General features: G+C 27.7%; 1 protein-coding gene across 2 annotated transcripts in view; it reads left to right on the forward strand.

Annotated features, from left to right (window-relative positions):
• LOC136077102 (uncharacterized) overlaps positions 1-13,078 on the forward strand; it is a 66,369-nt gene that overhangs the window by 8,664 nt on the left and 44,627 nt on the right. Inside the window, exons 1-4 of one of the 2 annotated variants that reach the window (XM_065791673.1) lie at positions 3,990-4,119; positions 9,860-10,099; positions 10,222-10,526; positions 10,694-10,848. In XM_065791673.1, the coding sequence (XP_065647745.1) occupies positions 9,907-10,099; positions 10,222-10,526; positions 10,694-10,848 (653 nt within the window). In that variant the 5' untranslated portion in view covers positions 3,990-4,119; positions 9,860-9,906. Of the gene's footprint in view, positions 1-3,989; positions 4,120-9,859; positions 10,100-10,221; positions 10,527-10,693; positions 10,849-13,078 lie in introns of those variants that run through there. The other variant, XM_065791672.1, reaches the window with a different exon arrangement.

Below are 13,078 nucleotides of genomic sequence, written 5' to 3' on the forward strand. Positions count from 1 at the left end.
ATTCCACAAGTTCTCACTCTGTTGAATGTGCTTGCTTCGTATCTGACTGAGCTAGTTAACAATATGACTATCGAGCTAAAATCTTTTTCGAATCAATTCATTGAGTCGATCAGTAAAAGGTTACATTATTTATTCACTGATCTTGAGAAACCTGTTAAATCCATTAACAAAAAACTCAAACAGACCCTATTTATGACTTGCCATTCCTTCCAACCGCTAATGTAAAATCAACCATCCTTGATCCTTACCCTCAAACTCAAGTTAATTCTTCATCTAATTCAACTAAAAAAGTTAAGCTAAATTCAAATTCAAAGGACTCAATTACTGATGCGCACGTATTTGTTGATCATGCTAATGTGATCATGCTAACTGTGGTAACGATTTTTATTTATCTGGTCATCTTTTATCTTATGAGACTTCTCAAATAATATTGGACCCTGTTGATTTCCAAACTGTTATTCATCTAAAGAAAAAGCGAAAGCAAAAAGTGCTTATTGGTTCTGGAAAAATTCTAAACAATTTATGTATGTTAAAACCATTTTCTTCGTATGATTGCTCTAAAACTACTTCTATATTTGTCTATGTCGTGATTCTGTCTTCTGCAGAACTTGAGTTGTTACTACTGATAATTAATGGTCAGTTGCTATCCAACTTGTAAATAACTTCTCTGATAAGTTCACAATTATCAATGTCTACATGTCTTGTGATTTATATGAGAATGTTGATAAGAATCTCGAATGCCTTGGTATATTCGATAAAATTTTACTTTTTTCTTTCAAAGAATTGAGTTAAAAAAATTGAAAAAATAACGAATTTTTTTTGTTTTCGGAAAATATACTAGTATTGTTTCCACAAAAAGTGGTTTAAAATTTGATCTTTTTATGATAAGTTTTGTTAATAACGAATCATTTTATTCAAAAAATTAGTTCTAATTGTCAGGTTGGTATTTTTTTACTTTATTAATGTTATTTTTTTGAGCTGTGCTCATATTACCTAATGGTCTGGGTAAAATGAGCATATTTGCTACTTTTTTAAAACCTTTGTGTTTTTAAGAAAAAATTTCGGGTGCCCAAATGTCTAGATGTATCATGAGTAGGGATCCCTAAAAATTATTTATTCACAAAAATTTTGTATCCAGCATAAATATATTTGAAAATATTCCAATTATCGCTTAAGGTGCTCATATTACAATAATCTACCCTAAAAATTAAATCATGAAAATGCACTGTTATCTCCTACAAAAAAGTGTCAAAAAATAAAGTTGCACCTATCATATTTAATACAAATCTCTCAGTTGCTTATCAAATTAATACATATCCCGCTGGGAAATAGGCTAGTGATATTTGTTACAATAACGACAGCAATTTGTTCACAAAGATCGCTTGCTAGAAAAGCTAGCAATTTGCATATTACTTATATATTTATTTCCTATATACATTAAATATAATTAATATATATATAATTATCTAGCTTAAGATTAAATTTTATTATTCTGCATACTTACTATAGTCGAAGATGGCTTTGTGAATCAACTGGTATTGTGGCTTATCCACTTTCTGCTAATTGCCGTATAAAGGCCACATACCAAGGCCCGCAAAGACGAGCTCACTAAAGAGCATTGTAACCCGCTTCGCAGATTAAGAGTAAGTGATTTAAAGAAGAATAAAGGATAGTAGAGTGAAAGTCCGAAAAAGCGTAGATAAAAATGTAGCGTAGAAATTGCGGACAGGTATTGCACTAGATGTTAAAATGTGCAATTCAAGTTCATATCAAGTTTTATCAAGAATTTTATTTAGGTGTTTCAAGAAGTCCTTGATAGGACTATCAAGTACTTCTTGAAACGCTTAAATAAAATTAAAAAAAATATATCAAGTTCAGTTGCTACGAATTTTTTATCAAGTTTTTTTGCTGCTTTGTAAATTAACTTTACACAACAAGTGCTAATATAATGGAACGTTGGATTTTTATTTTACCATCCAAACTTTTTTCATTTTTTGCTTGTGGTTTAATCTTTTATTGAATTTTATAATTTGTTAGTTTTGTATACAACAAGCATATTGTCAGTCACAAAACCATAATATAAAACCAGAAATTGAATAGATACAGACTTGTCGCTATGTTAAAGTTAGCTAAAACAATATAATAGTATAAATAATATAGTTGTATAAATAATATAGTTGTACAAATAATATAGTTGTATAAATAATATAGTTGTATAAATAATATAGTTGTATAAATAATATAGTTGTATAAATAATATAGTTGTATAAATAATATAGTTGTATAAATAATATAGTTGTATAAATAATATAATTGTATAAATAATATAGTTGTATAAATAATATAGTTGTATAAATAATATAGTTGTATAAATAATGACGCAAGCTAAAAAGCTATAGTCAGTATACACACCGCAACCTTTACCAACTTTTATCAGTTTTGTATTGATTATCTGTTTAGCTTGCGATATCAACTATTTATAGATTTATAGTTATGTTTTAGCAAGCTATAAAGCTACAATATGTCCCTAATAACAAATGTTTTAAAATCTCTAACTAAAACCTCGCGATATGTATATATCTACAACCTTTAACAATCGATATGTAGTATTAATATCGCTTGCAAGAAAGGTGCGATATCGAGCATTTGAATAGCAACAGATTAATTGTTGTGTTGTATACAACCACAATGCCACAATATATAGCTAACAATGCTTTGTATTATACCAATAGCTACAAAGCTGCACCATCTAATTTTATATCTAATCTGAATTAAAATTGCTATGTTACAATTTCAATTATTATCATAATATATTCAGATCCAAAATTAAAAATCGAATTTTTAAAGACTTAAAAGAAAAAATGAAAAATGTGAGAAAAACTTCTGTAAAATTGCTACAAAACTAATTTGTCGCTAGCTAATTGCTTTTTCCACCTGTATAAATGCTCATTACTATCTAATTTATTTGTAACAGTTACAGAACCTGTTATGCAACTTGAGTTAATATTTTTTTTGTTCTGTTTAAATTCTCTTTAACAAGACTAACTAAGCAAAACTCTATAAATATTATAATAAAATTTTTATCAATACAAATAAAATTTTAATTCCAGTATATATTAGCTAATGTGCACGTATGGTGGAATCAAATTTTTTGTTCTTATCGTTTCTAAAAGTTGTTTATAGTTGTTAATAATAAAAGTATCAAATGTGAGCATAAACCCAACCGGTTTATGAATCCCAACTTTAATTCTCATAAGATGACTTTTTTTGGAAACCTAGATGAAAGGAAGGAAAATCTCATCCCAGTGGACACACAATGTTGATCCAAAGTTGGATTTATGTTGGGTTATGTTAAGCAGTATTGACTTACTAAATCTAACGTTGTAATAACGTTGATTACATTAACGTTATTTTTTATCCAGCATAACAACGTTGTAATAACGTTGGTTACACTTACGTTATTTTTCATTAGATTTACTACGTTGTAATAACGTTGATTACACTAACGTTATTTTTCACCAGAATTACAACGTTGTAAAAACGATGGTTATGCAAACGTTCCTTTTTTTCTATCAGAATTATAACATTGTAGTAAAATTATTTACGCTAACGCTATTTTTTATTGAAATTACAAGGTTATATTAACGATGGCTACACTGATATAATTTTTTAACGGAGTTGCTATGTTATAATAGCTATACTTACACTATTTTTAATAAGTATTCCACTATTTTTTTACAAGGGTTTTGTCTAAAATTTGAGAAGGTAAATATTCAAGTAGTTAAAAACTATCTATATATATTTCTACATTCAATTTTTTGATTAAGTTTTGAATAATTAATATAATATTAAAATAAAATTAATGGTTTTAACTTATTTTAAAATAAAGCGAACTTTACTGTATTTGAATTTGTTATAAAAAAAAAGTATATATTGTTAAATATTTTTTCAATCAATAATAGATTGGATAGCGTGATGTACTATGCAGCGGGTGATTGGGTTTTGAGTCTTGTTAACTGCTGATTTTCACTTTAACATTGCTTTTTTGACAAAATTACAACGTTGACTAACATTAATTATGGTCGGAAAATGTAACGTTATAGCATTGGAAAATCAAAGGTTTGAAAATTTAATTTTATCCATCCTTTCCATTTCCGACGTTAACCCAATGTTATTACAACTTAAAAGGCAATGTTATTTAACGCTGTCTTCTTCCGCTGAATTGCTGAATCTTTTCCAATTCCAACGTTATTTCAACCATATTACAACCTAAATAACAACGTTATTTAGGATGTAATATGGTTGGACTAACGTTGTGACACCTTAGTGGAAACAACAACGCTGTTCCAACGTTGATGTTTCCACTAAGGTGTATTTACAAAGAAAATGCTTAAATTAAAGTATATTCTCAAAATAATATAAAAACAAAAACTATACATTAATCTGAAAAAAACACTAGTCAAGTGTAAAAATAAAAATAACAAGAAGAAGAATAGATATAATAATAATAAACACAATAAATATTATTGTAATAGTAATACATTTTTTTTTAATGAAAACTTTAGTTATGGTAATAAAAAAAATAAAAGAATGATATCAATTATAATGATTACATTTATTATAAATGCTAGTGTCAGCAATATTATATAACATTATTATTATCATAAGCATTTTCAATGTCTCAGATATCCGCACCCCATGTTCTGAGGGGTAATGAACAGAGCTTTGTAATTTTTTAGAAACTTACCTCCACTTGTTAAGTCAATTAGAAAAAGACAATTGGATATTAAAATAAGTTGGCTTTTGTTTGCCTTTCTGAGATGCTGGCCTAATGAGCTGCTAATCATACGATAATGCTACACCGTCACACGTCTAGCAATAGCGTTTTGTTAGCTAAACAATAAAAAATCTCTCGACTCATTGACAAAATTGTGCTAGAATTTTTATTTTTTTATAACTTGTTTGTTTTCTTTTTGTTTTTCATACTAAAATTTCGATATTTGTTCTAGTTTTCATTTAATAAATTTTAACTCATCAAATATCGATTTGATTTTGGAAACAAAGCCAAAAATTTAGCTCTTTTTTTTTCACAATAGTCTTCCTAATAAATATTTTAAAATTTTTTTGAGGCTTAAGTTTAAATGTATTAAAATTTATAACTTTTATGTTAGATGTCATCTAAAATTAATGTAAAGTTTAAGAGAAACTTTCTGTAAGAATTAGGCAAGGCTCAATAGTGACCCTCTTCAAAATTACTCATTTTTGTTGTTGATATTCACACTAGAAGCTCAATTCCAAAATTTTTACTGAAAATATTCAATGGTTCTCTAGATATTAGATGTCAAAGTTTGTCTAAATTTTTAGAAATATTGACTAAATGGTGCCCTAAGAATTTTTAAACTTAAAAAAAGTACAAACTAAATACTTTAAATTAGAAATTGCACTTGATTATTGTTTATTGGCTAGTTTAGAATTAAAAATTATAAATTAGATAAAACAAAGACTTTGGCCTGTCTAAATATCATGCATCAAAAGTACGCAAAAATTTGTTTTAAGTCTTTTTGAATCTTCGTTTTCATCTAAAGCCGCGAGAATCCCATAATTTTTTAATTATAAATCTTCAACTAGTTAATTACCTTAAAATATAAAAAAACTATGGGCAAGTAAAGGCTTAGTCGCAAAATCCAACTCAAAAATGAAAGTTTAGTAATTTGGCACATTTTTCGTGACCACATAATGGCTAAAGTCCTGGGTTTACAAGAAATAGTATAAGAGAAACGTGAACATTGTTCTATTAATGATCAGATAGAAAAATAATAGTTTTGGGGTATGCGCATATTTGATAGTTATTCAAAAAAACATACATGTTGTTTTACAGTTAATTTCTTAACTTATTTTTTAAGCTCACTTGTTCATTAGTTTGTTCGCTTCTTCAAAATCATTTGTTGCTAAGAAGTAATCGTCAGCTTGATTAATTGGAGTTGGGGGACTTATTTTAAATAAAATGTTGTCACCAGAATATACAATGCTATCTTTCTGGTAAGGCCATCGATAACAATTTTTTCCAAAAGATACACTTTTCATTCAGTCAACTTCAGTACCGTCTTCAGTTATCTGAAAATATTAAAACAAATTTTAAAATTTTAAATTCTTTCCTGTATTTTCTCCATTTCTGAAGTATTAATAAAGTAGTTTTTTCAGCTTTATGGAAAAATGTAACGTCTTTCTTGTTGGTAATGCCCAACCTAAATTTTTGAACTTTTGAGAGTATATATCGTTTATTGGGGTAAGTGTGATCTAAACCGATGCGGTTATACAATTTGAATGAACTTGCAAAGTTGCTTTCATTTTTTCAGCGTAAATCTTTTTTACTTTATCTAAAGAAGAAAATTCTTCAGATCTTTTGTGCTGCCCTATCAACATATGTCCCTCTAACTCGATAATTGTTTCAAAATATTCCATACAACCTGTCTCCTGACAAAAATGTAGTGTATCTAAACCATAATTTCTTTTCTTATTTTTCCCCAGAGTTTTTCGCTGAAAGTTTCCTTCAGTACATGTGAATGGAACAATCAATTCAATTGATGGTTTAACTGAAAGATTGTTGTATAGCACTTTAACTCCTTCTCCAATTTCATAGTTTCACCACAAAGTCATGCAGTCTTCTTGGAACTCATAGAAGTGGTTGTTGCTTATATTTAGAATTTTAGGACCAGTTAAAGTACCATTCTCAATTTTTGCAACGCTAACCATAGCGTTTTTGATGTCATATCCGTATGTCACTGCTTTTGCAACATCTTTTGCAAAAGATGTTGCAAAAGCAGTGACATACGGATATGACATTATAACTTTGCAATATTGTTTCAGCGGATGCACTTTTTCCAAGGCGCATTAAAGTCGTACCGAAGAAGTTTAAAATTCTTATTTTTGCAGAGCTTGTACATAGATTCGACTTAATAATTAGCATGATAACAGTTAACATCTGATTTCGCAAAAATATTTACTATTTTTTGCTTAGAGATGACAGAGGAAACGCATCGATACACAATTGTTAGGTAAACGTGTTTTTTTTAAATGTCTTTTTTTTTGTAAAAAAAACATTTAAGTGCACACTGATGTCTTTCTTTCAAAAGTAGTCCTTTTGGCCCTCTCGAAATTTCACGGGCAATATTTTTTGTGAATAGTCTTTCAACCAAAATACTAATTTGTCATCTTTTTGTTTATATGCATCATTCTTTTCTTTTTTTTTGTGCTTCATATACTCTGTGATGCTGCTTATTAAAACTTTAATGTCATATAATACATCATTACCAACATTATTTTCATTTCCTATCATTCATAGCATTCATAGAATACAGAATCATTCAAAATGCTACTTGATTGCAATTTAATGTTTTCAGGATCAGAAAGTGCAAATCTAGTTGAATGTGTTGCAATTTCATTTTCCAAATCGCTGCAATGAAGCTTATGTTTAGTTTTTAAATATCTTTTTGATCTTTCGAGTTTTTCAACAATTGATTTTTTATTGAACATAGTTGCGAATTGTTCAAGTGTTGCAAATGGGTTCATCACAGCAGTAGCGATGTCATTTAAACTAGGGAGACATTTTCTATGAGAAGGTTTAATTGCATTTAGTATTCGCAATAAACTTGATTCAGACAGAGGTTCGTATGCAATTTCTTTGCAGCTTTCGCAATATAAAGCAATGGTATGACTGTTTTTTGCTGTTAAAATGGCAAGGGCTACAGTTTCAACATCACCACTGTCATACTTTATTTTGGAAATACCATAAGAAACGTCTTGTAATAATCCACTAGAAAAGAGAAAATTTGAAAAATGTTCACATTTTGGAATTGAAAGTCTACTTCTTGTAAATAAATTTTTTTGGGGTAGTACAAACCCATTTTGCAAGGATTTCCATTTTCTGGCAAGTTCTATTTTATATTTTGTGCATGTAAATGTGTCGCATAAAAATTGCTTTGTACATTTATTATGATCAATGAATGCCAGTTTCTATTTTTGTTTCTTTTTTCTTTGTCTCGGAATAGTGTTTCTTTCGATGACGATCACATATAATAGAACCAATTGGAAAGTATGAACTATAACAGGAAGATATTTGAAGTGTCATAGATATTGGTGTGGGTCACCCTAATGTTGCTTTCTTCCCTGTTTGTTGTTTGTGATCAGGGTGCAAACATTTTTTTCCTTGTTTCCATCCTATTCCTAATGTGTAGCGATGATATGCACATATTTTCTCTACATTGTTAAAATTTTTGTTTAATCGATTTTCGATCAGAGATTTTTCGTTTTAATCACAAGCTAACTCATAACTCTTTAATACCTTAAAAGCAATTTTATTATTTTGTTACTATCTTTTTTATTATTCAAAATCTAATTATTAAAACCTAAATTTAGCATTTACAAGATGCAGTTATAAATCGATTTAAGTAAAAGTTTTTACTAAAATTGAAAAATTACCTTTAGGTTTGTAAGATTTGGTTGTATATTTTCAGTTAGTTGGCTGGCTTCAAACATTTCGTCTACATTTGGAGTAGATCGCATGTAAGGTCCACAATTATTCTATTCAAAGCAACAACATGTTCCGTAAGACATATTTTTTCCTGACATTTAAAAAAATGTTTTTGAAAAAAGTCAAAAATATAAACTAACTATACACGCACAAAACATTGGTTGGGTTTTAATAATGATTTATCAAATAAAGTAATCATACTCAAAATCATACTCAGGAAAAATATTCAGAGTAAAAATTGTACTCAAAAAGCATGATTTGAGCTTTTTCTGTTTCTAACATAAAACATATATGATTCAAAATAAAAATCATTAATATTAAGTGTATATTATTTTTTAGATACTATTGAAATAACCCATAGGTATTTTTTATAAATAAGATAGGTTAAAGGTCAGTACCTATTTTTGAAAATCAATTTTTACTGCAAACCCAGGGCTTTAGGCATTATGAGGTCACAAAAAAAGCGCTAAATGACTAAACTTTCATTTTTGAGTTGGATTTTGCAACTAAGCCTTTATTTGCCCATATGTTTTTTTATATTTTAAAGTACATAACTAGTTGAAGATTTATAATTAAAAAAAAACAATTATGGAATAATCACGACTTTGGATGAAAACGAAGATCAAAAATAATAAAAAAAATTATTTTTTGCGTATTTTGAAGCATGATATTTAGACGAGGAAAAATATTTTATTTACCTGTTTTTTTAATTTTTGGCGTAAAATAGTCAATAAACGATAATCAAGTGAAATTGGTATTTGATAGCATATATTTTGTTCTATTTTCAAGTTTAAAAATGCATTTGACTACATTTGGTCATTATTTCTATAAATTTACTCAAACTTTGAAATCCAATATCTAGAGAACCAATGGATATTTAATAAAAAAATTTTGGAACTGAGCTTCCAGTATGAATAGCAACAACGTATTTTAAAAATTAGCAATTTTGAAGAGAGTTACTCTAAAAAAGTTGTATTTTTGCCTGATTCTTATAAAAAGTCTCTCTTAAATATTACTACCATTTTGTCAACCTCGCATCTTTCTTTCCATCTAATAAAAGATTTATGATTAAAATTTTGATATTCTTTAACCTGTTAAATTTAATAGATTTAAATTTTTTTATTTTTTTTATTTTGGTGTCTAGAAAATTTGTTCTTTTATCGTTTTTTTCCTTGTCTGTTTTTTTGTGTACTTTAAATCAACTCGTGGGCTTTTAATATTATTGTAATATTGTAGTTTGTTTATTTTATAGCATATTTTATGATTAATATTTATTATTAGTATTGTTAAATTGTAACTTATTAAATGTAGTTTTTTACTTACTTTCAGATTCACTTGCTGATAATAAAATACCTACAATAGCTTGGGGCCTCTTTATGAATTATGAATTTAATATAAAACCTAGTAATACTACTAGTTGTATACAAGCATGCTGGAGAAAAATTGAAAGTGGGGCATTATACGAAGGGTCACTAAGAAATACTTATGATTTGATTTGTTACTGTACTGTTACTCAAATTGGATTTACTTTTCAGGCTTGGGGATCAACCGAAACACAAAGTTTTCTATGTAAGATTTTTTTATTTTATCTTATAACATTATATTTATTGTATATATTGTAGTTCTTTATCAATTTTTTTGTTTTTTTGTTTTTAATATGTTTTTACTATTAAACTGTGTATATTTTTTAGTCTCAATCTTTCAATCTGAGTCTACAACTTGTATTATTGGATCAAATGTAAACTTTCGAGTTCGAATCAGTTTTTTTCTAGAAAGTAACGACGAGAGTACTATATATTTTATTGACAACTTTAGTAATCCTTTGACCCATTCAGGAAGAATTATTATCACAGGTTTTGTAGATCTTAAAAGAGGTTATCACCAATCAATTACAAAAGAAAGACACAATGAGAGCAAGCTTTATAACTTAGTAAAGGAAACATATTCTGGAACTCTGAATAAAAAGTTTGAGAACTTCTACACTCTGATTGCAAAGGTGATAAGTTATATTATTATTATACCAAGTTTTAGCTATTTTGTCATATTGGCTTTAAAACTTCAACGTAAAATGTAATAAAATTGTTTTTTTTAAAATAACTTTATAAATTATTCCACATTTACAATTTTTTTTTTTAAATTGTTATTTAAAAAAATTAACTTAAGATTGGTGATATGTCAGTTGAGGACAACCACACAGAATGGGCTGTAATAGTATATTCAAATAACAATTCATTATGGGTGACGTTAAACCCATTTGTTATTACACGTCCAGTAAAAACATGTAGTTTAATAATGGCAGTGTCGAATTCTACTATAAAGTACGCAGTAAAATTTTTTAATATTGTTTAAATTTCACTTATTGCATTTTAATTAAACAATATTATAAATAATTTTTTTCTTCATAAAATTTAAAAACTTATAGTAATAACTATAATAAATAATATGTCAGTTTATAATATAATAACTTTTAAACTCACAGAAATAATTTTAAATGTTACTCGTATAGTTAAAACATAGTCAATGGAGTGAGACTTACAAAAAAAATTTAATAGAACATAGAGAACTAAAAATAAAACTAACTAAAAACTAAAATTAAAAACATAAAAGAGTGAAATAAATTAAAAAAAAAATAAAGCACTAATAAATTATGAAAATCAAAATAATAGTAATAATAAAAACAAAAATAACGAAATGTATAAAATAATATTACAAATAATAACTATAATATAATAATTTCAATAAAAATTATAATTACTGAATAAAATTAAATAAAAAAAAAGTTAAACAAAAATAACTTACAAAAAACATAAAAGAAAGTTAAAAAAAATAAAGTACTAATAAATAATGATAGTACTATTAATAGTAATAATAAAAACAAAAATAACAACAACTATAAAATAAAATTACAAATAATAACTATAACATATTTTATAACTAATTATAAAACATTAGGAATAATAAATATTGCATAATTTTTAATTATGTACCCAAACAGCAAGGATAAAATGGTCCCGCACTGGTCTTGTGTAGGCTGCCGCGCTGGACCAGCTGCGGCTGCCAACGTTGGTGAAGCTCCGTTTTGAACTAAGGATTTATTATAGACTAGTCGTGGTTAGACAGTGATGGAAAAACAGCGATTGGTCATTGCGGAACAAGAACTCGCAGAATAACGATTTGCAATTACTACACTATACCATCGTGATTTTGTCATTGATAACTAACTGGGTCGCGCTATTATTAGGGGTTGGGGTTTTGTTATGGGTTTTCATTGTTATGGGTTTTCATTGGACAATCCTATATGAAGCCCATATATATTCCTATTAGATCCTTTTTTTTTAATTATTTGAAGTTATTTTTAGCAGAATCTGCTAAAACCTTTTAGTTAAAAGTTAGCGTAACTTTCATTAGTTTAAGGACAACAAAACGTAGCAGACACATGATCATTGACATTTTTAATTTTTATAAATAAATTTAAAAAACAGATTGGAATTTTAAAATATATTTACGCAACAAAAAACAGTTATTTTACAATGATTTGATTTATAACCATTTCGCAATAGTGCCTTTCTGCGATTCATATCCAAATGCCAACATGATACATTTTTGATTTCTGCTTCAATTTGCAACGTTAATTTTTTTTTAAGTGTATGCATCTATTTTAATTTTATTAAAATAAACATATGCACAACTTAATAATTTATTACATATATACTTATAAAAGATATGACAACATATATATAACAACATATATACATTATATAACAACATATATACAACGAGGTCAAAACATATATACACAATGGATATGATGTTACAACTAAATCTATTTATACTAGTGACAAATACAGCTGAAGCCATTAACATGACATGAAACCATAGTCACATAGACGAAGAGATAAGGATATTTTTATAACTTTGTAAACTAAAATGTAATCAACTTCACAATAAAAATTTACAGTTACAAGCAAGTGTGGGATACTTACATGTGGTATTGGATTATTGTGGATCAAAAATACATTCCAAAATTCATGTCTTGAGATATATTTTATGATTGTATATTTAGTTTTTTAGGCAAAAGGCAGGAGAAGCCAAATCCAACGTAAAACACCTCCTGCTTTGGGCTCTTGGTTAAGTAAAGACTAGAGATGGTGCATTGATAAAAATACCCATCTTGGGCTGATGTTGCATGCGACTAAATGCCTTGAAGAAGGCCTTCTTGGCAAAGACTTAGGGGGTAAACAGATTCTATCTGCTGATCAGATGTATTTATAATACATTGCTTCCAGTTTAGGATGTTGAATGCTGGATCTTCTTGACTCAATGCATGTTTTTTGCTTATGTCTCTGTTTTTATGACTAGACAACTCATTCTATTATCTCCTAATGAGGGTGCAGCTCTAAAACTCAGTTTTATGGTTTTGAGGCCGGCTGGTAGTCAGGTTTCCGGAACTCTGCGGTAGCTTTCACAACAGAGTACCAACAGTGCAATGTTGTCATGGTGTCCATGTTTGTACTTTTGGTGTGCATTGTCGAGGCCACATTTGGAACC

Source organism: Hydra vulgaris, chromosome 02 (genome assembly GCF_038396675.1).
Source record: "Hydra vulgaris chromosome 02, alternate assembly HydraT2T_AEP".
Lineage (NCBI taxonomy): Eukaryota > Metazoa > Cnidaria > Hydrozoa > Anthoathecata > Hydridae > Hydra > Hydra vulgaris.